Source organism: Myxocyprinus asiaticus, chromosome 31, assembly GCF_019703515.2.
Source record: "Myxocyprinus asiaticus isolate MX2 ecotype Aquarium Trade chromosome 31, UBuf_Myxa_2, whole genome shotgun sequence".
Classification (NCBI taxonomy): domain Eukaryota; kingdom Metazoa; phylum Chordata; class Actinopteri; order Cypriniformes; family Catostomidae; genus Myxocyprinus; species Myxocyprinus asiaticus.
Genome location: NC_059374.1, coordinates 31,967,744 through 31,990,495, shown reverse-complemented (window position 1 = coordinate 31,990,495; position 22,752 = coordinate 31,967,744). Strand labels below are relative to the sequence as shown.

At 39.1% G+C, this 22,752-nt stretch overlaps 2 protein-coding genes across 5 annotated transcripts in view; both read left to right on the top strand.

The window, feature by feature from the left end:
* LOC127422196 (vascular endothelial zinc finger 1-like) overlaps positions 1-12,996 on the top strand; it is a 36,554-nt gene extending 23,558 nt beyond the window's left edge. For both annotated transcript variants that reach the window (XM_051665528.1, XM_051665527.1), the window contains 4 exons: positions 7,394-8,160; positions 8,648-8,717; positions 8,911-9,076; positions 10,472-12,996. In XM_051665528.1, the coding sequence (XP_051521488.1) occupies positions 7,394-8,160; positions 8,648-8,717; positions 8,911-9,076; positions 10,472-10,836 (1,368 nt within the window). In that variant the 3' untranslated portion in view covers positions 10,837-12,996. The remainder of the gene's footprint in view (positions 1-7,393; positions 8,161-8,647; positions 8,718-8,910; positions 9,077-10,471) is intronic.
* A 2,770-nt stretch (positions 12,997-15,766) lies between these two features.
* The window catches only part of LOC127422207 (CUE domain-containing protein 1-like), a 45,975-nt gene continuing 38,989 nt past the window's right edge, over positions 15,767-22,752 (top strand). For all 3 annotated transcript variants that reach the window (XM_051665540.1, XM_051665539.1, XM_051665538.1), the window contains exon 1: positions 15,767-15,981. The gene's annotated coding sequence lies outside the window, so the exon portion shown is untranslated. The remainder of the gene's footprint in view (positions 15,982-22,752) is intronic.

Sequence of the window (22,752 nt, the reverse complement as noted above, 5' to 3'; positions counted from 1 at the left end):
CCGGTCAAAAGTTTTGAAACATTTGACTGAAATGTTTCCCATGATCTTAAAAATCTTTTGATCTGAAGGCGTATGCTTGAATGTTTGAAATTAGTTTTGTAGACAAAAATATAATTATGCCAGCATATTAATTTATTTAATTATAGAACTAAAATTTAATTTAAAAAAAACGTTTTTGAAATTGATGACTTGGACCAAATAATAAAGAAAAGCAGCCAATAAGTGCCCAATATAGATGGGAACTCCTTCAATACTGTTTAAAAGCATCCCAGGATGATAAGAAGTTGGTTGAGAAAATGTCAAGAGTACATGTCTGCAAATTCAAGGCAAAGGGTGACTACTTTGAAGATGCTAAAATATAATAGTTTTGATTTATTTTGGATTTTGTTTAGTCACAATATAATACCCATAGTTATTCCATAGTTTTGATGACTTTACTATTATTCTAAAATGTGAAAAAAATAAATAAATTAAAAAAAAAAAATTATAATAAAGAGTAAGTGTTTCAAAACATTTGACCAGTAGTGTAAGAAAAACTTTATAATAAATTGTGCATTTTTGATGCAGGTTCTCCTGATTTTAGTCATCTAGGGCTGGTCGATATAGCTACAAAGATTAGGCCTATATCTCAATATTTTTTAGGCTATTGACGATGTTTCATAAATTTATCTGTAATTATAGATTTGTTCTGAAATGGCTTAAAAGGTTTGTTTGTTTGTTTGTTTTAAATGTTGAAATGAACCATCATTTGAACAGCCATTGTTTCCAAACAGATTCAAAATGTTTAATGCATGAATTAAAAACCTAGTTACAAATAATGAAGCCATGTTTTCACTAAATGGATACAAGGGAGAATATTTAACGATTGTTTACCAACATATGTTTTTATTAAAAAAAATATTTATGTAGTAAAAATGTATGTATGTAAACTACAATTTCACTCACTCACTTTTGGAACCCAAAGTTTTGCAGGTTTAGAACAGAACGAGGGTGAGTAAATTATGACAAAATTTTCATTTTTGTGTGAACAATCTCTAACCTGCTTTGACCTTGCAGTCTCGCCATGTTATTGTGGTATATAACATGCAAGTTTAGCAGATAATCCTGAGCCTGGGCAGTTTATGATCTGAAAGGCTAGTCACATGAAGTACTGCTTTCATTATAGGCACAGATCATTTTACATGCAGCAGATTTATGTTTTCAAGGTTGCTGGAAGGTTTCGTTCGGATGATACATTAAACCAAGGTCCTGACTCTCTGTGGTCATTAAAAGTCCCAGGGCACATCTCGTAAAGAGTAGGGGTGTACCCCGGTGTCCTGGCCAAATTCCTCACATTGGCCGATATCTATCATGGCCTCCTAATAATCCCCATCCCTGAATTGGCTACATCTCTCTACTCTTCTCTCCATGGTGTGTGGTGGGCATACTGGCGCACTATGGTTGCCATCACGTCATCCAGGTGGATGCTGCACACTGGTGGTTGTTGAGGAGATTACCCCTATACTATGTAAAGTGCTTTGAGTGCCTAGAAAAGTGCTATATAAATGTAAGGAATTATTATTATTATGTCAATATCTTTTGCACAATTGCTGAAATCTCTGCTTGATATTTTGCACAGTTGCATCTTACTATGAATAGGGATGGGCACCGGTACACAGAAGTGACAGCAATGATCGATCATGAAAACGATGATCGATAATGATCATGTGTGACAAGACTTTCACTTAATTCGAAATTCAGTGATAACTATACACAAACATGTTAAAGAGGGGCCTTATTTTTTAATTTTGAGATTATAATTTTCAGCAGTACCTTGCAGTCTAAATCATCACAGCAACAAGCTCCAACACAGCACACCATGACTTTATTTTCATGGCAGAGACAGTGCTCAACGCTCTGGGGATGCGCACACACATCAGGCAAGTTCTTCCTTTCATAGAGCTAGACGGAGTGCAGCTGAATGGAACAGAACGCAGGGGTCTATACAATTTTTTTACTTGACACGCCGTATTAAAAACGTGATGGTTATGGTCTACAGTAAAGCCAACTGCAGTTTGAAAATACAATGTTCAGCCAACCATGACGAACAAAGTGGTGTGCGCTTATTAAAATGATTACGGTAACCTGTTGGAAGAGCAGAGAAATAAGATTTCTGAGTGTTCTTTTAGTGACTTGGCCAGCGAGTCTTCACTTAATGACAGAATACGAGGCATTATATTTTAATTATGCAATTTTTTTACTTTTTGTAATAGACTACGTTATAACATAATGTACAACAGTTAGTTCCGGATTGTAGAACCTGATTGGTTGAGAGACGTTCCATAAGCACTGATGGTCTCACACCATCAGCACTCGGACGCTTCACTGTGTGTATCACTCAGCTTGTGTTCGTGCCGTTCTAAACCAAAGTGTAAGAGCAGTGCAGATTTGTTAAGAGCTACTGTATGTGTCTCTTTTTTCAATGTATTTTATTTGTTTTTACATTACATATTTTAGCCAGCAGGTGGTGGCAAAAGATCATTTTTGTGTGTAATATGAGCTAGTTAGGTGATGTGAAGTGAATCCGCGTCAGCCAGTGTTTACATACAACAGCGCTCCATGATCGCTCGTATTACTACTACACTACTAAAGCTAGGAAATAGCTTTAAACGAACAACTTCAGCATTACGGCTCATCACAGCTGAGAGACACAACAGACTAATTGCAGAACTGATTAATTACAGTACTACCTCTTACCGGATTTTCCACACTGGAGAGGACGTGCTGTTTAAAATGGCAGATGACATTGCGGTTTCTATAGTGAATGGGGAGAAATACCGCCCCCCCTTGGATGGCTACATTTCCACTGAGAAAGCTGATCTTCAGAAAGCTGACAGCATCTCTACTTGGGTGTGGCAACAGGTGATCGCACATGCTCCGTCTCTCTCACACTCAAACACACACACACACACACACACACACACACACATCCATCCTTGTTTATCAGATAACTTGTTAGAAACAGCCCAAGCCGTGATACTAGTTCTAAAGTGATATTTTTTAATTTCTAACGGAGGTTTAGACGCATCATTTGGTTTGAACCAGCAACAGCAGATTTTGATCCATTGCATAAGAAGGTAGTTCCATGCATAAATGTGTTTTTTATGACCTTACTCAGTTTTTCAAAATTTTTTATTTTATTTACTTGTTCATTGAACTGTTGTATATAAGCAATATCACATGATTACCTATGGCCGAATCACAGCAGTGCTGATGTAGGGCCATATCACACTCTTGCTCGTTTGATATTGCTTAAATATTGAATATGCAAGACACTGGAATGACAACGAGATGCAATGCAGCAGCCGAGTACTTGAGTAATCACTTCGAGTACTCGAGTAGACAAAATGTTCAAAACTTCCATCCCTACTAGTGACATGATCTATACATTCTTGTTAGTCAAACAGGGATTAGCTTTTTTAAAGGGATAGTTCTTGCATTTCTTGTGTGGAACACTAATGGAAATGTTAGGCAGAGGTTTAGCCTCTGTCACCATTCACATTCATTTAATGGAGAAAAAAAAATGTAATGAATGTGAATGGTTACTGAGGCTAACATTCTGCCTATCATCTCCTATTGTGTTCCATGGAAGAAAGTAAGTCATGTGTTTGGAACAACATGAGGTTGAGTAAATTATAACAATTTTCATTTTGGGGTAAACAAAATTGTTTTTTTTTTCCTTAGCATATGATTTTTACATTATTATTATTATTATTATTATTATTTTCATAGTGTCAGTTGCTTTTGATGGGCCATGTATGTTATCTTATATCGGAACAAAAATTCCTCATTCTCTTTCTCTAGTATGTCATTAGTCATAATGCACTTTGCTGAACAGCTGACTCGTCCCCGTCAGGGCTTCTCTTGTTTTCCTAGTTGCACAGATGCCCTGGAAATGAGACAGTTTCTATTTTTGCTAAACATCTAACACTCTCTCAGCTGAGGTTGTGTCAACCTCATACTGTCCAATAGCAACACTGGCTCATATCGCATCCAGTCATTTCTCACTGCTCAGGAATTCAGTTCATGCATACAAAGCAAATAATGCATAATCATGCTTTATTATTAGACAATATCCTTGCCTATGAACTAGATATTCCAATTAGTCCTGTCGCAATTATTAAATAATTGTCTAATAACGGTTATTTGGTCTTACCGCGGTTATTTGAGATTATTTGTGCACTTCAAATTCCATTCAAATTTTACTGTCCAAATAAGGGAATTTTAAGAATAATTTGCGCCAAACTCGAAAAAATAAACTGGTATTTTGATAGTGAACACACAGCGCTCTGGTTTCATTTTAAATTAACCATCATTTAATGGTAAATGTTCTTGTTCATTGAGGGTTCATACAAGCAGTGCTAAAGAAAGGGACACAGGAGGAGTAGATGCCTGATTACTCTGTTTCTGAGGAGGTGACAGAAAGAAGAAAAATATTTTAAAATATACACACAATCTCAAAGGACTTCATGCAAAATAAGGGCTCGTGGGTTTAGTATGAGAGCCCTAAAATCCCGCAAAAACATTAACACCCGCCCAGCCATCAAATGTGGGTAAAAAAGACAGTGCCGGGTAACTCCGTCACTCTTATTAGCCACTTTGGTGGGTGACGTTTTCAGGGTTTTTTTCACCGCACTGAAAATACTTGGAATGTTGGGCCACCGAAGCAACTTCAATTATGTACAACTTGTGTTCAGTGCTTTATAAACACTAAACATTCTTCTCTTCTGAAACACTGGCATGTCTTTTGTGTGACGCGATTGAAGCCTGGTTTTCGCGGTAGTGTGGCATGAGCCATCACAGACCCCCTTGCGCTAGTGAACTGCTCTGCACTATCCTATATCTGGATCATAAAACTTGTGCAACCCATTAGAAATTTTACACAGATTGTTCTACATTACAGCGCTTTGAAGGAAGTCAAATATCTCAAACTAATGACTTTGGAACACCACAAGCCACAGTGGTCAGTGAGCCAAAAAGTTAATTTTAAGCCCTGCTTAAAATAATGTGTGAAGATGAAGAATATGGGACACAAAGATTTTACTATGCAAAGTATATTATACTACTATTATACTATTACAATATTACAATATTATTATACTAATATAATACTATTAATACTGAAGGGGTCAATAGTGGTAGCCTTCAAATGTCTGTGCCATAAAATGTCTGTTGCTGTGCCATTAAATAGCTATAAAAAATTTGGCATTTGGCACATGTTGGTGTGGAATTAATTTTAAACTTGCTCCAAGATTCTTTTCAAACTGTTGTTCCGCCATAACGATTGAAAATGGGGATGCAACAATAAAAAAAAAAATTGTGTTCCGATAGCGATATCCAATTATTTAGAATCGACTTTGTTAGGCTTATATTAAATTGGTAAGGTTTCCTAACTTTTTGAATGTTATTTATTCATATTAACTGAGTTCTGAATGATGAAGCTTGTCCCTTTTTAGCTGAATCAGCCTCAGCTTTAGAGATTTATGGTGAGTAATCAAATTTGGTCAAAAATTTTTTTAACATTTTTTAAATTGTTTGGCAAAAGTTTCTACATTTTCCTTATTAAAATGACATGAAAGTGTTACTTTAAGCATAAACACAAAGTAAAAGCTTTAAATACAACAAATGAATCAACTGAAAATATACATTTGTAAACCTGCAATGACTTTCATATTGCAATGACTGCCATAGTGCCCTTTGCGGCAACGCTGAGAATGCAACACATGCTTGAGTTGTGTTATGAATTGCATTGTATGTTTTGTGGCCTAAAAGCTTCTAAACCACTCTACTGCAATCTAAACCAAGTCCATAAACATGTTAAGGGTGCTCCACCAGACTTAGCTGTTGAATTAGCCACGCCCCCTCTTTTCAAATCTCCACTGCAAAGACACGCACACACAGACACACTTGGAGACCATTTTGTAGGAGCAGATTGAGAGCAGGGGGTTCCCCTGAGCATTTTGCCATCTGACCGTGAGCATTTTGCGGGTTCATGACACCATACTGGCACTCATGGGACACTGTATGGGCTGCCCTGTGAACGTGTACAATGATTAGCCAATATCAGGCCAAATGAGGGCATCCCACTCTCACTTCTGGGGCTTCATCGTGCCTTCTTGGGGCCAAAGAAAGCCAACTGGGGATTGAGGTGGGGTGATTGTCAAAAATGGAGAGTAAGGTCAGAGGTTTCAGCACATACTCATTTCCCAATCTTTTTTTTTTTTTTTTAAATCCCCTTTTTCTCCCAATTTGGAATGCCCAGTTCCCACTACTTTGTAGGTCCTCGTGGTGGCGCAGTTACTCACCTCAATCCGGGTGGTGGAGGACAAGTCTCAGTTGCCTCCACTTCTGAGACCATCAATCCGCGCATCTTATCACGTGGCTCATTGTGCATGACACCACGGAGACTCCCAGCATGTGGAGGCTCATGCTACATTCCGCGGTCCACGCACAGCTTACCACGTACCCCACTGAGAGCGAGAACCACTAATTGTGACCATGAGGAGGTTACCCCATGTTACTCTACCCTCCTTAGCAACCGGGCCAATTTGGTTGCTTAGGAGACTTGGCTGGAGTCACTCAGCATGCCCTGGATTCGAACTCGCGACTCCAGAGGTGGTAGTCAGCGTTAATACCCGCTGAGCTACCCAGGCCCATTTCCCAATATTTCATATGTAGCTACCAGCTTACCTCAATGGAGAATGGAGAATCGTCAGTACTGGTCAGTAGATGAAATCAAGGCTCTTCTGAATATTTGGGCTGATGAAAATGTGCAACGTCAGGTCGGCGGCATCTGGCGAAATAAAACATGATTAAGTATATTGTTGCAGAACTTACCAAGTTGTGTATCCAGCACACAATGGTATAGGTTCGGGGGGGGGGGGGACTAAGTACAAATCCATGTTCATTTCGAGGGCTGGCTGATCTCCAGTGTCTGATACCTCTGGTTGAGTTTCCCTCTTGCTTTTGGAATGGGCAGGGTGTGTGGCGCCATATTAAGGGCGGGTTTTAGAGCAACGCTGCGGGGCTTTTGGCCTGTTGGTGGAAATGCAGATCGATTTTGGTCTCGCTGCTTGAGGTCCGAGGCTATTGGCCCTGGCTGACCAGTTGAAAGCCCTGGCTCGCACTGGCCCAATAGTGGAAAAGTGGCCCAATAGTGAAATCTGACCACAGCTCACGGACATCTTTTTTGCCGCTTTTTACCAAGACTAGGGCTATTACAGAGACAGGTAGGATATTTCATGGCACTTACAGTATTTCAGGGATATCTGACAGGTAATAGAGGTGCCTTCTGCTTGTCACGTAAATAAAAAAATGTACAGCACCTTTAAGATGTACAATTTCTCTTTTCTAGCAGGCCAATGAAGCCCTCCACCACCAGCATCAGAACAGCCTGCTGCCGCTGCTCAACTCTGGGAATGAGCCACAGGATCAAAAGCCTGTTCTTCCCATCCCTCTCGACCAGAAGCCCCCAGTTAGTGACCTCCTCAAGGACAACATGACCACTGGGGCAGGTGGAAGGGGAGGAGGAGGAGGAGGAGGAGGTGGCGGTGGTGGTGGCGGTGGCGGTCTGGTGGTTGTAAAGAAGGAGCCCAAGTCAAAAACACCCTTCATATGCGGCTACTGCAACAAGGCATTTCGGGACAGCTACCACCTAAGGCGGCATGAGTCCTGTCACACGGGCATTAAGATGGTGTCACGGCCCAAGAAGACAACCACGGCGCCCACCATGGTGCCTCTCATTTCCACTGTGCCACGGGACAACAACGGAATTCCCTCCTACGTGTCCACAGTGGCAAGCATCCTCACCACGGCCACCACCTCCGCGTCCACGGCCACTGGTGTGATGTCGGCCCTGCCTCAGCAACAGCCAGCCGTACCCAAGAAGCCTCCCAAACCGGTGAAGAAGAACCACGGCTGTGAGATGTGTGGTAAAGCCTTCCGCGATGTCTACCACCTCAATCGTCACAAGCTCTCACACTCAGACGAGAAGCCCTTCGAGTGCCCCATCTGTCACCAGCGCTTCAAGAGGAAGGACCGTATGACCTATCACGTGCGCTCTCACGACGGCGGTGTGCACAAGCCATATATCTGCTCCGTTTGTGGGAAGGGCTTCTCTCGGTAGGTGGAGCAATTCATGGCTGAGTTTAGGTAGCTTTTCTAGTTTAGCCAATTTAGATAAATTTGCTAACTAATCACACAAATGTAAACTTTAGAATTTAAAAATGGAAGAAAATGCAATAATTTATATGTCTTTAAGGTAAGGTAACCTCTGGACTAAAGCAAAGTGGTTTCTGGCTTATGATATGAGAAGCAAAAATTTGGTCATTGGCGCTCAGGGTCAGGGATGTTTTTTCTGCATTATTACAATCCGGCCAAAGCATGCTTCAGGATTGTTTACCTAAATGACCAAATGATTAAATTCTCTCTTGGAAATCCAAGATCAGATATGAAAGTATTTGATGTTCTGATTTTGCAAACAAAAGGAAGAATTACAGGAAAACTAGGATCCTTAAGATATCATGGTTGTTCTTCAGAAACTGGTAATGAAAAATGTGTGTCCAATGTACATTGAAGTAATTTTGTTTGTGTATAACTTTTCCAACAGGCCAGATCATCTTAGCTGTCATGTCAAGCATGTGCACTCCACAGAACGACCCTTTAAATGCCAAGTAACGGTAAGACAATACATGCCCTTCTCCTTCCTGCACACCAAGCATTTGCTTTTAGTTACTACATTTGACTTAATTTTGGCTCTGTCCAGTCAACTTTTGAAGAATTTAGCTGTTTCTCTCTTAAGTGTTTGCTCAAGCATGCATGTACCGGATACAGTTTGTTCACACAATAGTAATTTGTCTCTCCTGCACGCAGGCCTGCACGTCAGCCTTCGCTACCAAAGACCGTCTGCGCTCACACATGATACGGCATGAGGGCAAGGTCACCTGCAACATCTGTGGGAAGATGCTGAGCGCTGCCTACATCACCAGCCACCTCAAGACCCACGGGCAGGCCAACTTCAACTCTCCCTGTAACAAAGGTATGCCAGTCCACACCTACCTTCTCTTACTCCTCCATCTCTTGGTCTACACTAGCTATTGGTCCACCAAATCTCAGATGTCCACTGGGATGAGTCTCTTGATGAGGTCCACTGAGCACATACACCAGCCGGGGCTTCTGCCTGCAACATATAAACTGTCCCAATGATACGAGAATCCCTACTCCAGAAACACCACACAAATTACTACACCGGCTAAGCACTCGCAATTAAACCCACAACACTCAGAGTGAACTTCGAACAACTAAAAATGAACCAGACAATGCACAAAATCACCCTGCAGGCAATGAACACGCAGTTCCAATCCTGCACAAGCCCCCAAAAAATGTCACGACAGGAGAAACCCTGCCAGGATATATGATACAATATAGGACTTGGTTTTTATACAGATTTCCTGATTTGATTCCGATTCACAAGCTATCGATTTGATCCCAATTTCAAATTGATTCAATTCGATCACCATTAAAGTATGTGACAATTATGGTTTATTTAAACCGCAAAGGTGAAACATGAAATAAAACTGTTGTGTCAGATCTGAAGGGGAGGAGAATTGTATGTGTGTGTCAGGTGTTTCGATCAAGAAGTCTTCCAGATAGAATGCTCTTGTTGTTCCTCATTCAAGCATCCTTGGGAAGCTTCCTCTGTCCTCGGTACTCGCCTCCTCACGGTGAATTTAAAGAATTGGTTCTGTTGTTCATGATGGCAGACTTTTATCGGTTTCCAGGTCACAGGCTCAAGGACGGAGGAGCGAGGAAACAAGGATGCACAGTTTAAGAAATAAGAAGCATCCATTAATGAGAGCTTCTCATCAGTGCTATGTGTGATTTGTTGTTTTTTAAGAAAAAACTGACTGTTAAGAACAAAGGATATTAAAAGAGACATTATTCAATGACAAAAATGATTGCGTGTATCTCATCTTTGGACACACATTACACAGAAAAAGTCAAACCAAACTTTTAATCCTAACACGCAGTAAAAGGATCTCACTGCTAAACTTCTCTGCCACTATACTACTCAATCACTGGTGAGTGAAATCTGACATTTTTAGACGCATTGCGCAAAATTTGGTTGAATCTGTGAGTGATTTTCTCGCATTGTAGAGGGTTGCTGCTTAGAGTTAAAGATCGATCTTGGGATTGAAGAATCGAAATTGAGATCATTCAAATGAAGATCACTATGCATCAGAAAATCCCTAATACAATGCCAGGTCTAGGGGTACATGAACAAGCCGGGGCATCGGTCCGCAACATGTAAACTGTCCCATATGTGTATGCATGAATGATGACAGATTCCCTAACCTTTATGGGTGAACTAATGAACTAAACTGAAACTAAAGTAAAATGTTTTAATTACTCCCTTCCCACTTTATTCACCCAGACTCTAACAACGTGTGCAACTCTTCTTCAGCCATGCCAGTCACTCCTTCTTCTGCGTCTAACACTACGGCCATGAACCGTGGCAGCACTAGCAACACCGTCACCATCGCCGCCCAGATGAACATCACCACCAACACGGTCAACATCACCTCCCCTGTTGGCCTGCAGCACCCGGTCACCATCACTGCTCCCGTCAACATCGCCTCCGTCAACATCCCAGCCACGGCGCCAATGAACATCGCCCACCCTGTCGCCATCACCTCTCCCATGTCAATGAACATCACTGGTCCCCTTAACATCGCCATGCGTTCGATGGATAGCATGTCTTTCCTCTCGCAGGTACTGCCTTCCTCCCCACCCTGGTAAAAAAAAAAGCCCACTTTTCCTCGTAAACTTCATGTCTCCTGTTTAGTCCTCTCCAGCTATGAGGAAAAAGAGCCTGGCGAGTATAAGGAATGTCTCAATGAAGACAGTCATCAGCATCTAGGATTACGGATATCATGTGGAAGTTAGCTGGCACTTTGTGTCTCCTTTGGTCGATTAAAGGATAAGCAGATCCAGATTGTCTAGAGTTTAGTGAGGACAAAAATAGTAATTGCATGGAGTGGAAGACTGACATGCTGTATGTTTGGTGATTTCACTTTTGTAGTGCTAGAAAATCCTTGCCAGTCGGCTATTTGAAGCGGAGCAGATTGCCCTCTTCAGATAGCGTACATTTGTTAGTGTTAACGGTTCAAGGACTTTGGCAAATATTAACTGTGAGGATTTTATTTTTGTTACATTTGCTTGCTTATCAGTATTTCATAGTTTTATGCATTTTAATGAGTCATGTACAACAAAAGGGACAGTGGCTTCCAGTAATGGAAGATGAGAGGGGTTTTTTTTTTGTTTTTTGTTTTTTTGTTTGTGTTAAGACAATACTCTATGAAATGAGGAAAACTAAAGTTTAGTATACGTTTTTATAAGGCCTCCTTCAGTTGAAAGCCTTTTAATCTATAGCTGTGATTTTATTTGTATTATTATAATAATTATTATTCTTTATAGGTAATCTTTGGTATTAAAAGTCGTAGAAAGCATGCACATCCAAACAATATAATGAATACAGGTGCATGACCAAAAACGTACATCCACAAAAACTCTAGAAAAGTCAGCACACTGTTGCTTCCAAAAAATGTATTGAGCTCACAACAGAAATTAACAAATGTGATGTTTCGAGCTACATGCTCTTCATCAGACTCAAATCTTTGGTATTGGTCATTCCTGATTGTAGAATAATTATGTTCATGGTTCAATAGCTGGGATATTCTTCTGCTTAGAGGGGTCGGACATTACAGTAACAATCTGATGAAATCTTGCACTGAACATCCCTTTGGTGATATTCTGACGGCAGTATTATTTCAGATAAAATATTTTCAGTGTTGGTTGTTAAACTTATTCATATAGATGCCTGGTCATCTAATGGCCAACTTCAACACACTGAAAGGTCCATTTTTATCCTGAATTTTATCCTAAGAACATTTAGTTTTGTAACTGTGACTTCTCTGCTCTTCCTCTCATATGGATGAGGGCTGTTTTCCTAAGGACCTTTTGCTCAGGAACTTTGCTGAGGGTGTCCCACTTACTCTTGTAGTATATAGCATCATACACACTTCATATTCTTGCCTTTTTTGATGAAAACTGAGATGCACCTCAGAGGCCAGGGTGCCAAGAACTTTATAGGTGTTGACATGGTCATCCATCACAGGAGTAAAAAGTTAACAACCTTCGTTGTGTGTTCGTTTACCCCAGTCACAGTATAAACCAAAACTGCCTTCGAATTTTCAGGTTTCTCATCGTTTACTGTAGCCCTGCTCCAAATAATTGTTTGACGATAATTCAAAAAGAGTCAAAATACTTGGACATTGATGTTCGTTTTGGTTTAAGCATGTCAAACTTGTACACCATGTCCTAACCATCCGCGACCACGTCAAATCACGAGCGACAGGACATTTTATCGATCACTTGGTTTTTATTTCAGTGGTGTCTCACTGGTTAGCCCCTCCCACTGTGAAATGTCATTGGCCAAAAACTGTACATCAAACATCTTCTTATAGGCTGTGATTGTCACATCATGCAGCAGTTTCACATTCAGTGTGGACATGCAAATTGCTTGTGAAACTTGTATCACGCCTGGCAAGGACATGATGATAAGGCCATAAGAAATATTTTCAAAGCAGCTTTTCTCTTTGCTTTCCTCTCCCTTTTAGATATTAAAGCAATATGCCTTTCTTAGTCCTCTTGTTCACCCAGCCAGACAACTGTATTGCCCATCTTTGTGTTATTGTATGGGGAAACTATTGCAAGGTATGTTGTCATGTGTTGCCCTCTCATCTAGGGTTGTGTGAACTTGTGTGATATGAATGACTTTCAAACCCAGAGTAATACCAGATGAATGTGATCACGCTTTAAATAATGATTTCATAGCTACCACTGTCTGGGAATTAATTGCCAAAAGAGAGTTTAGTTTGTATTAACTGACACCCCCCAGTGTTTCTCAACTTACTATGACAGTGTTGTCTATTTGAACCTGGTAGCGAAAAGTTTGTAGTCTTAAATTGGCATTACATGGACTGACATGTAGGGTTGTAAACTCTGAAATCACTCAATGGCCTGAACAATATTTCCTTTTATATTTTTTTATAAATGTTGCCTTGTTTAGCTTAGGGGCCGTTCAGATGTAATGCATTGTTGCTCTTAAAAAGCTAGAAGCTGAAAGAATGTCACAAGATAAGTATTTTAAAAGTTCAAAGGCGGCAATACTATGCGAGATGCTGAAAAAACAGACACAGTGCAACAGTCAAAGACATGCAAGCACAATAAAGCATTGGGTGTGAACGGCCCCTTAGGTATCTTATTTTGACTGAGTTTCAAGAACTGGAATTTGAGGAATGTGATTGATTGAAAAACACTACATAAAATGAAAATAAGGTTTATAATTGTACTTTGATTTTGATTTTGTCTGTCCTTCCTCAATGGCATCACTTCCGTGCCTGAACTGCATGTCTGAAAATGCCACAGTGAAACACAAGTCTTCTCTGCCAGGCTAGCAGCGCTCGGCAATGGAAACTGCCTGGGCGGCCAACTGCGGTTTAACTGTTTACCAAATGTGTGTGGAGATTTAGAATCTATTTTGCATATGAAATATCAAGTTGTCATGTTTGAGAAATAATGAATTTGTTATTTTTTTTAATCCTATAAAGTATTGTTGACATGAATTTACTCCTTATGCGTCAGTATCTTATAAAGAACACTTTTGTTTAAATGGGGGAAAGGAAAAAAAGACTTCAGTTTTGGATTGGAGATTTAAAAATCTTTGTCCAGACCTTTCTTTTGTGTCCTTATGATGAGTTGGCAAACCTATGCGAAGGCCAATGAATGTATATCTTTGTACAAAACCATTTAGCTCAGAGAATGTGGTAGTTATGATAGACACATGCAAGGAAAAAACACAAGTAAAATAACCTTTTATAAGACTTTTTGTATTAGAACATTAACATTGGTAATTTTGTATATATGAAGAGTAGGCTTTTTTGGTTAGCATAAAGGTAAAACATTCCTGTTTTTTTTTTTTTTAATGTATGTCAAGAATTATGTAAACACATTGCGCAATGTTTTACGTGCCTTTTATTTGGGTTGTCTAAATAAAAGAACTTGAGTATGGCTTTGGCTCATTTCTTTTTGATATCCTGTGAGATTTGTTGAAGCTTCTGTTTGCAAGGAATTTTGCCATTGTAGATTGACGTAATAGTGCAATATTGGTGTTAAAAGAAAGAAATGTGTCTGTCCAGAAATATCGATTGCCTGCTAAGTATGACCCAACCCAGACCCTAAATAAAAAAATTTGATTCAATGATGATTAAGTTAACAGAGGCATTCTTTGTCTAGTTCACTTTTTGGATCCAAAATTAAGCACTTTACAGTAAATACGTTTTTACATTTCATTACACTGATGAAAATAAATAGTAGTTGAGAAGTGACAGCAATCCATCCATCAATGTTAAACTCACTCTTCCTAATTAGTTTCATGTAGGTAGACAGTATTTGTAGATGTGACCATACAGAATGACAACATGAGGATGTCATGTCATAAGTTTGCTAATCTTGTCATGAGCAATAACGATTGTCGTGTGTAAACTGTGTTTGCAATTCATCTGTAAATCTTTCAAAACGTTTCCAGTTTAACAAAATCAATTAAGAAACCTGAGAGGTTTACCATTATAAAGGTTTTTTGGTTACTATGATATGCAGTATTGCAAATTTTGGTACATACCATTTTAAAATAATTATAAAATATTAATTATACAAGGGGTAATTATCTCATCCAGTTAAGAGTAGAACAGTGTTAGGATTACAATAGGGTTAAATCTAAATTTGAATGCTCATTGAATGCATTTGTCTGTCTTCCTTTATCCTGTGTTGTTGCAATAACTTACAAATGATATACAATAAATAAACAGTTATAAACAGTGCTGGGTAGTAACGGATTACATTTAATTTTGATTACATAAGATTACAACCATGTACTTGTAGCTAGTTTAAATTCCATTTTTAATATATTCAATCAGATTACCATTACTTTCGAATGGATTACATTATTACATATTAATCAGGCAAGGACAGCACATTTTCATAATTTATTGATCCCCTAATTCTTCCTTTTCAAAATCTTTTTCATTTTTCATTCTAAATCATCCTACCCCTGATTTACGTTAGACCATTTCTCATGATGAATAATTATGCAAGTTACTAAACACTGCTGATGTAAAGCTGTGAAACTGTTCTCTTCAATGCATTTAAGCAACGTTATATAAAAATAGTCTAGATTATCCTGCTTAAATGCATGTGACTTCAAATAAACAAGAGTATGGTAAGAGGTAATCCAAAAGTAATCCGATTAGATTACCTAAAATTTATAATCCAAGAGATTACGTTACTGATTGCAATTTTAGTCATGTAATTTGTAATCAGTACCGGATTGCATATCTGAAGTAATCTACCCAGCACTGGTTATAAATATATATTTGTGTACTGTACTAATTACTGTAATTACATACATATAAACAATACTTAGATTTTTACAATTTACTATTGTTGTTTTTTTAGCAGAAACGTCTGTGATAAAGTACATTTGGAATATGGGTAGCACTATGTGTAATTCCGCTCTCTGTACACTAGGCGGCTGTGTGGCTCTTTGTTCTCTCACAAACACATTATAGCTGTGACAGATTTTTTCCAATCTCTTTGATTCAACCACATACTCAACAACATACACAGCTAGTTCCCGTTTCTCTGGGATTTTGGGCACTGGACATGAACACACCGACTGTGTCTGAATCGGTGTCGACAGAGATGATGCATGCCGATATGCATTGTCTACTAAAGGCCATGGAAATGGGTAAATAGTGAATATTTTTGGATAAAAGGAGGAAAACGGAACGGATTGGGAACGTGCGCTGGGTTCGCATATTCAGAGTAAGTAGCTTTGTTTGTACACTAGCTCTATTGAACTCTACAGATTTCAGATTGTAAAACAGTGTTTTAGTGGGTAAGATGATACAGTTGCTTTCTTGATGTTTTGTGTTTGTTTTACGTGTGTTTTTAAGAACAGGATTTCTGTTGTGGAGTGTATTCTGAACTACAGCGGCCTCCTGTTTTATTTACACCTAAATTGTAAGTGTTGTTCTGTTTGGTGATTAATTTTGCGAACGTGTCAAAACAAATACAGTGAAATAACACATTTGAGAGAGCGGAATTATCACTCACTATGTGAGAAGAGCAGTCCATCGTACTGCATCTGATTTAGACTGTTTCAAAACCTAATGAGCTTCCTATCCTACTTAAAACAGCATTTTTGGGGGATCGTAGGCGCGTTCAGATCGTATTTTGGGATTCATTTGTGCTTTCGGATTATTATTTTTTATTATTATTTTTATTTTTTTGTCTGCATTTTTGTATTCGAACGCTCGAATCGAATTTGGGGCTTCATTTGCCTATGCTAAAATTCAAATCGCGTTTTTGTGCTTCACTTGCGCGGTCAAATCGAATTTTGCCTTTCGTTTGCGCGTTCAAACATTCAAATAGAATTTTTGGGCTATGTATGCGCCTTGGAACATTCGAATCAAATTTCTGGTCTTCGTATGTGCGTTCGAGCATTTGAATCGAGTTTTTGGGCTGAGTATGTGTGTTCGAATGTTCGAATCGAATTTTTGGGCTTCGAATGCATGTTCGAACATTCAAATAAAAATTTTGGGCTTCATAGGCAAGTTGGAACATTTCGATTTGAACTTTGGAGGCACTCATAATGCCCAAAATGCTGTCTATGTAGTCCGTTTGCTAGGTTTTGAATTAGCCTAGGTTCCAGCCAAGGTTACAAATTATAAATTAGCATGGATACATAGCAGATCAGTTAAGCCAACGGGGCATTTTAGTGGACAGTATTTTACTCATTATGCTATTTTGCATTTCTTACAATTTTGCAGGGGAGGTATGCTATTTTTCCCCCCAGCCCTTTTAGTATAACCCCATGGCAGTGCCTAGTTTAATGTTTTCTTGAGCATTTGGTGTAAGATCTTTTTTTTAGCAGATTTCGTGTGGAGTTGAAGTTTGGTGAACTTTGACATACGAATTTGCGGCGTTTACCAATAAGAAGTTGCTTCATTTGGCAGTGACCTTTGTGTGGGCGATGCTTCCCATACTGCTACACTGAATATTCGTAATGGAGAAGGATATCATTTTAGTGGCCAGTTTCTTTTTAACATCACTCGGAATATAAAGTAAAGCATTAAAAAAAAGAAGCTGCTTGGCAATTAGTTTTTTGTTGGTTTCTCACACACTCAACACAAGGACAATTGCGTTTTATACCGTATATGGAAATGACACAGGGCCACGCTTAAGTTTTTCACATGCGCAGTAAGGGGATTTAAGCATTTTCAGATGTTTCAGTGTGGAACTGCAACTTTTGGAAAACATTTGAAAAACGGCAGTGTGGACAGAGCGTTTTGAAAACGAAATCGGCATTAATGTGGACATAGTCTTAGTTTCGTGAATTGTTTTTGTACTGTGCTTCAAAAATGTACATGAATGCACTACTGCTTTTGTGACAACACTTTTGATCTGTTACCACACATAGATTACGTTTTTAATGCCAAAATTTGAACATTTCCGGTGCCTTTTTTAAGAAACAGATAAATAGCAAGTGAAACACAAAAAATCAATTCTCATATTTTGATCAATTAAGATTTCTTTAATGCATTTAAGCAATGTTGTTAAAAAGGTACAAGCTTATCCTACTCAAAAACACAGGAGATCAAATAGACAAGAATAAGTAATACTTATTAGGCAAGTAATACAAAAGCAGTCAGATTAGACTACCTTAAAATGTAATCCGGGAGTCATTGACTGCAATTTTATTCTTCTATTTTGTAAGCAGTACCAGATTACAATTCAGAAGTAATCTACCCAATAATGATGGAGGTGGAAAAGGCCTGTCTGTCAAACAGCTTGTGCCACTCCTCTCCCCTTAAGGGTCTTCATTTGCATATGGCCGCTGACCCAGTTTCTGTCCTGCTCAAAAGATGCTGGAGGGGTTGATGGACTCGACGTATCCATTTACACACCTCCCTATTTGAGTGACATTATCCAGTTGAAAGCTCTTTTGACTGTCTCCCTGATCCATTCCAGCACCTCAGGGGGTGGGACAGGATGTAGGTTGACCCCTTTGGATCCCCTCCTCATTGGCCTTTGAGTGCTCTGCTTGAGCACAGAGCTCAACTTTACAGTATATTATTTAGTTTTTAAACTGGCAGTGATGTCACTGACAAAGAAGTTTTGGCAGTGGACACAAAAATTATTTAAAAAAAAAATACCTAAACCAATTCTGAAACAAGTGGATTTGTCTTAAATGTCAGCTGTTTGAATTTTAAAATAAATGAAGTGTGATACCTCATTTAACATTCTTGCATTGCTTAGAAAGACCTGTTGGGTTTTTATTATGATGTTAGGACCACATGGCCGGTCATATACATTTATTTACAATAAGTTTAAGGTTATTTACTTATTTTTATTCTAGTGTAGGGGTTATCAACTTTTTCAGGCACAGGGACCAAGTTAAGCTCGATGGCCAGAATTTGTGGCATAATGTTGATTACCACATAAATTCATTTAGGTATTTCCCTCCTTAAAAAAAAAAAAAGCAAATATTTGGGGTACAGTGAGGCACTTACAATGGAAGTGAATGGGGTCAATCTGTAAACATTAAAATAGTCACTGTTTCAAAAGTATAGCCACAAGAAGTAAACAAAGTATGTGTTAACATAATTTCATGTGATCAAATCTCTAACCTTTTCTGTGTAAAGATATATCCAATTTTACAACTTTATTGCCATGACATCATAACGTTAAACCCTAAAACAACCGTAAAAATGATGACAAGAATTAATGTAAGTGTTTTTTGGGGGGGATTTTCTCCCTTTTTTCTTCCCAATTTGGTATGCCCAATTCCCAATGCGCTCTAGGTCCTCGTGGTGGCGTAGTGACTTGTCTCAATCCGGGTGGCGGAGGACGAATCTCAGTTGCCTCCGCGTCTGAGACAGTCAATCCGCGCATCTCATCACGTGGCTTGTTGAGCGCATTACCATGGAGACCTAGTGCGTGTGGAGGCTCACACTATTCTCTGCGGCATCCACGCACAACTCACCACGTGCCCCACAGAGAGCGAGAACCACATTATAGCGACCATGAGGAGGTTAACCCAACGTGACTCTACCCACCCTAGCAACCAGGCCAATTGGTTGCTTAGAAAGCCTGACTGGAGTCACTCAGCACACCCTGGATTCGAACTTGCGACTCCAGGTGTGGTAGTCAGCGTCTTTACTTGCTGAGCTACCCAGGCCAACCAATGTAAGTGCTTTTATACAACCCCAATTCCAAAAAAGTTGGGACAGTATGAAAAATGCTAATAAAAAACAAAAAGGAGTGATTTGTAAATTATATTCACCCTTTGCTATGTTGAAAGCACTACAACTAAACATTATATGATGTTTTACCTTGAGAATTTCATATTTTTTTTGAAAATGTACCGTAATTTCAAATCAGATGATTGCAACATGCTCCAAAAAAGTTGTGACGGGGCAATTTAAGACTAATAACAATTTGACGAGTTGAAATAAGGCGATATGAAACATGAGATGTTAAACAGATGAGGCAATTGTGTCATAATACTGTATACTGTAAAAGGAGCCTCCAAAAACTCCAGAAACAGATACTTCAGCAAATAATCCAGCACTTTGAGAACAATGTTCCCCAAAGACAAATTGGAAGGATTTGGGGCATTTCACCCTCTACAACGCACAATATAGCTAAAAGATTTAAGGAATATGGTCAAATCTTGGTGCGTACAGGTCAAGACGAAAACCATTTCTGAATGCGTCTTAAAGTCATTAATCTGTAATGCATATCATGAACATTGGCTTGGGATAACTTTAGTAAACCTATGTTAGTGAACACCACTCGCCGCTGCATCCACAGATGCAAGTTAAGACATTACTATGCAAAGCAGAAGCCCTACATCAACACTGTCCAGAAGCGCTGCCAACTTCTCTGCGCTCAGTCTCATCTAAGATGGAAAGTAGAACAGTTGAATTGTGTTTTTTGGTCTGAAGAGTCCACATTTCAAAAAGTTTTTGAAAAACAAAGCCATCGTGTTATCCAGGCCAAAGAGGAAAAGGGCCATCCAAGCTGTTATTAGCATCAGGTCCAAAAGCCAGTGTCTGTATGGGCCAGGGGGGTATCAGTGCCCATGGCATGGGTAACTCGCACATCTGTGAGAACACCATGAATGCAGACAGATATGTACAAATTTTGGAGCAAAATATTCTGCCATCCAGCACTGTCTTTTCCAGGGACATCCCTGCATTTTCCAGCAGGACAACTTCAAACCAAATACTGCCCGGATTACAAGTGCATGGCTGTGTAAGCAGAGAGTGTGGGTGCTAGATTGGCCTGCCTGCAGTCCTGACCTGTCTCCAAATGAAAATGTGTGGCACATTATGAAGCACACCATATGGAAACGAAGACCCCATACAATTATGCAGCTAAAGACCTACATAATGGATTATTGGGGGGAAATTCCACTTTCTAAACTTAACAAACTTGTGTCTTCAGTGCCCAAATGCTTAATAAGTGTTATTAAAAGAAATGATGTTTCACAGTGGTAAAAACTCGACTGTCCCAAATTTTTTGGAGCGTGTTGCCTCACTTTAATCTAGATTTTTTGAGTCAAATTTTTTTTTTGGTAATCAACATTATACCACAGATGCAGTCGATTTAGCTTAACTTGTATTGAACCTGGAATATTCCTTTTAATAATGATCAGATAGTATTACCTATATTGCTTAGCATAAGTTAATGTACCAGATTTAGAAATGCATTTTGAAATGTCTAGACATTTTTAGATATTTAAAGAAATCCCTGGTTATGGTTGGTATTGGAAGATTGGCTTAATGGAGCCACTATACTTCCAGAAAATGTTCATAGCAAATATTTTGTGTGTTTAGCTCCCAGGGGGGACAGTGTCAAACTTCTTTTCCCTTTGTGAAAGATGGCCCAGAAAAAGTCAGTTACGATCATCACCACCATTATTGGTTTTATGTCACTAGCTAACAGATGCACCCAGGGTCAACACTCGAAACCCCTTTCGGAAGCAGGACAGTGGACATGCTGCGGTTTAAGTCAAGTCAGCTTTTTTGTTTTCCACCTCTTTCCTTCCTGTTTCGAAAGCTCAGTTCCCTCATTCTGGCTGAGACCTTACCCTCTTTGGAACCAGGTCAGAGGAAAAAGAGGAGGAGGGGAATTGTGGAAGCCTTCTGCAGTTTGGTCTGATTTCTGCTCATTCATCTGACCTAGAGTCAGAAATAATAATGCTTTTCACAAAAATGCTGCTTACCCTCTTCAAATCACATTAAAATGTGTTTGTGTCTCAATTGGTTGAGCATATTTCTAGCAACGCCAATGTTGTGAGTTCAATTCCCAGGAAACACATGTACTGATAAAAAATGTATTCCTTGATTGTACTTCAAGTTTCTTTGGATGAAATTGTCTACTAAATGCATACATTTATTGTAATGACAAGTTCAGGCCAAAACATGAACCCCATCCATGGCAAATCCACCACAATCAAATCCACTTTTGAGGTTTGTTCCAAATATAATGAAAAACAGTGAATCAAATCCTGTTCAAGAGGTTTTGCCAATGAGTGGTTCTTTGGCAACCATCCAGTTAGTGAATCATTCAGCATTCCGATAGACGTCTTTACAGATACCAGCAAGTTACTCCTTTACAGGCATGAATAATTCTACTTTTGCTCTTTACACTTCCTTCATTCAGAGCATACACATATGAGTAAAAGCAGCCAGATTTCATAGACTGTGTAATTGATTCCGCCTCTGTCTAAGGTCTGTTTTACAATTCGTTTTGCATTGTCCGCCTGCCAAGGTGTTAGAGCAGACTGGCTCACTCGCAAATGTGTGAAGACTTTCCAGTTTCTCCTGCTTCCCATGGGTCTGTTCTGTTCATCTGTTCATTGCCTGCCTGCCCCCCCCCCCAATTCAGTGTAAATGACATATTATCACTTGACTAGATCTATTATTTTCCATCTGTTTACCTAGATATTTTTATGCCAGATTGATTTTGCACCCAACAGAGCAAGCGTTTTCTTTAATCTGTATTCGACGGTTCGAAGTCAGGCTGCCAAAGGAATGTGACCGCCTGAAATTTGAACATCCAGATTTAGAATTCATTTGATCATGTCATACACTGCTTGGAAAAGATCTTTCATCAACAGACCCATGTTTTTTTCTTCCCTTCTTCATTCTTGGAGAAAGCATGTTTTTCTTTGTTCAGAAAGGGCTTACTGGTTTGTTTTGCTGTTTTTTTTTTTTCTTTTCTGTGAATTTACTATTTTCTCTATGAAAAGTGGACTGGTGGTTTTGCACAGTCTCCTCGGATGGCACTGGGGTCGTCAACATTTTAAGATGTTTGAAAGATCAGGTTTAAACAGTAGCTACTTCCTAAACAGTTTTAACACTTTTATATTAAGGTACTTTGACGTTACTGGAGCCTGGTTAAATACTGATCACAGCACACACTTGAGGAATCATTACATGAGAGTTCGTCTGCTATTTTTATGTTCCTTTGAAGTCCTTCGGCCTCAAATAGTGTTTAGTGATCTGACAGATTTATCATTAT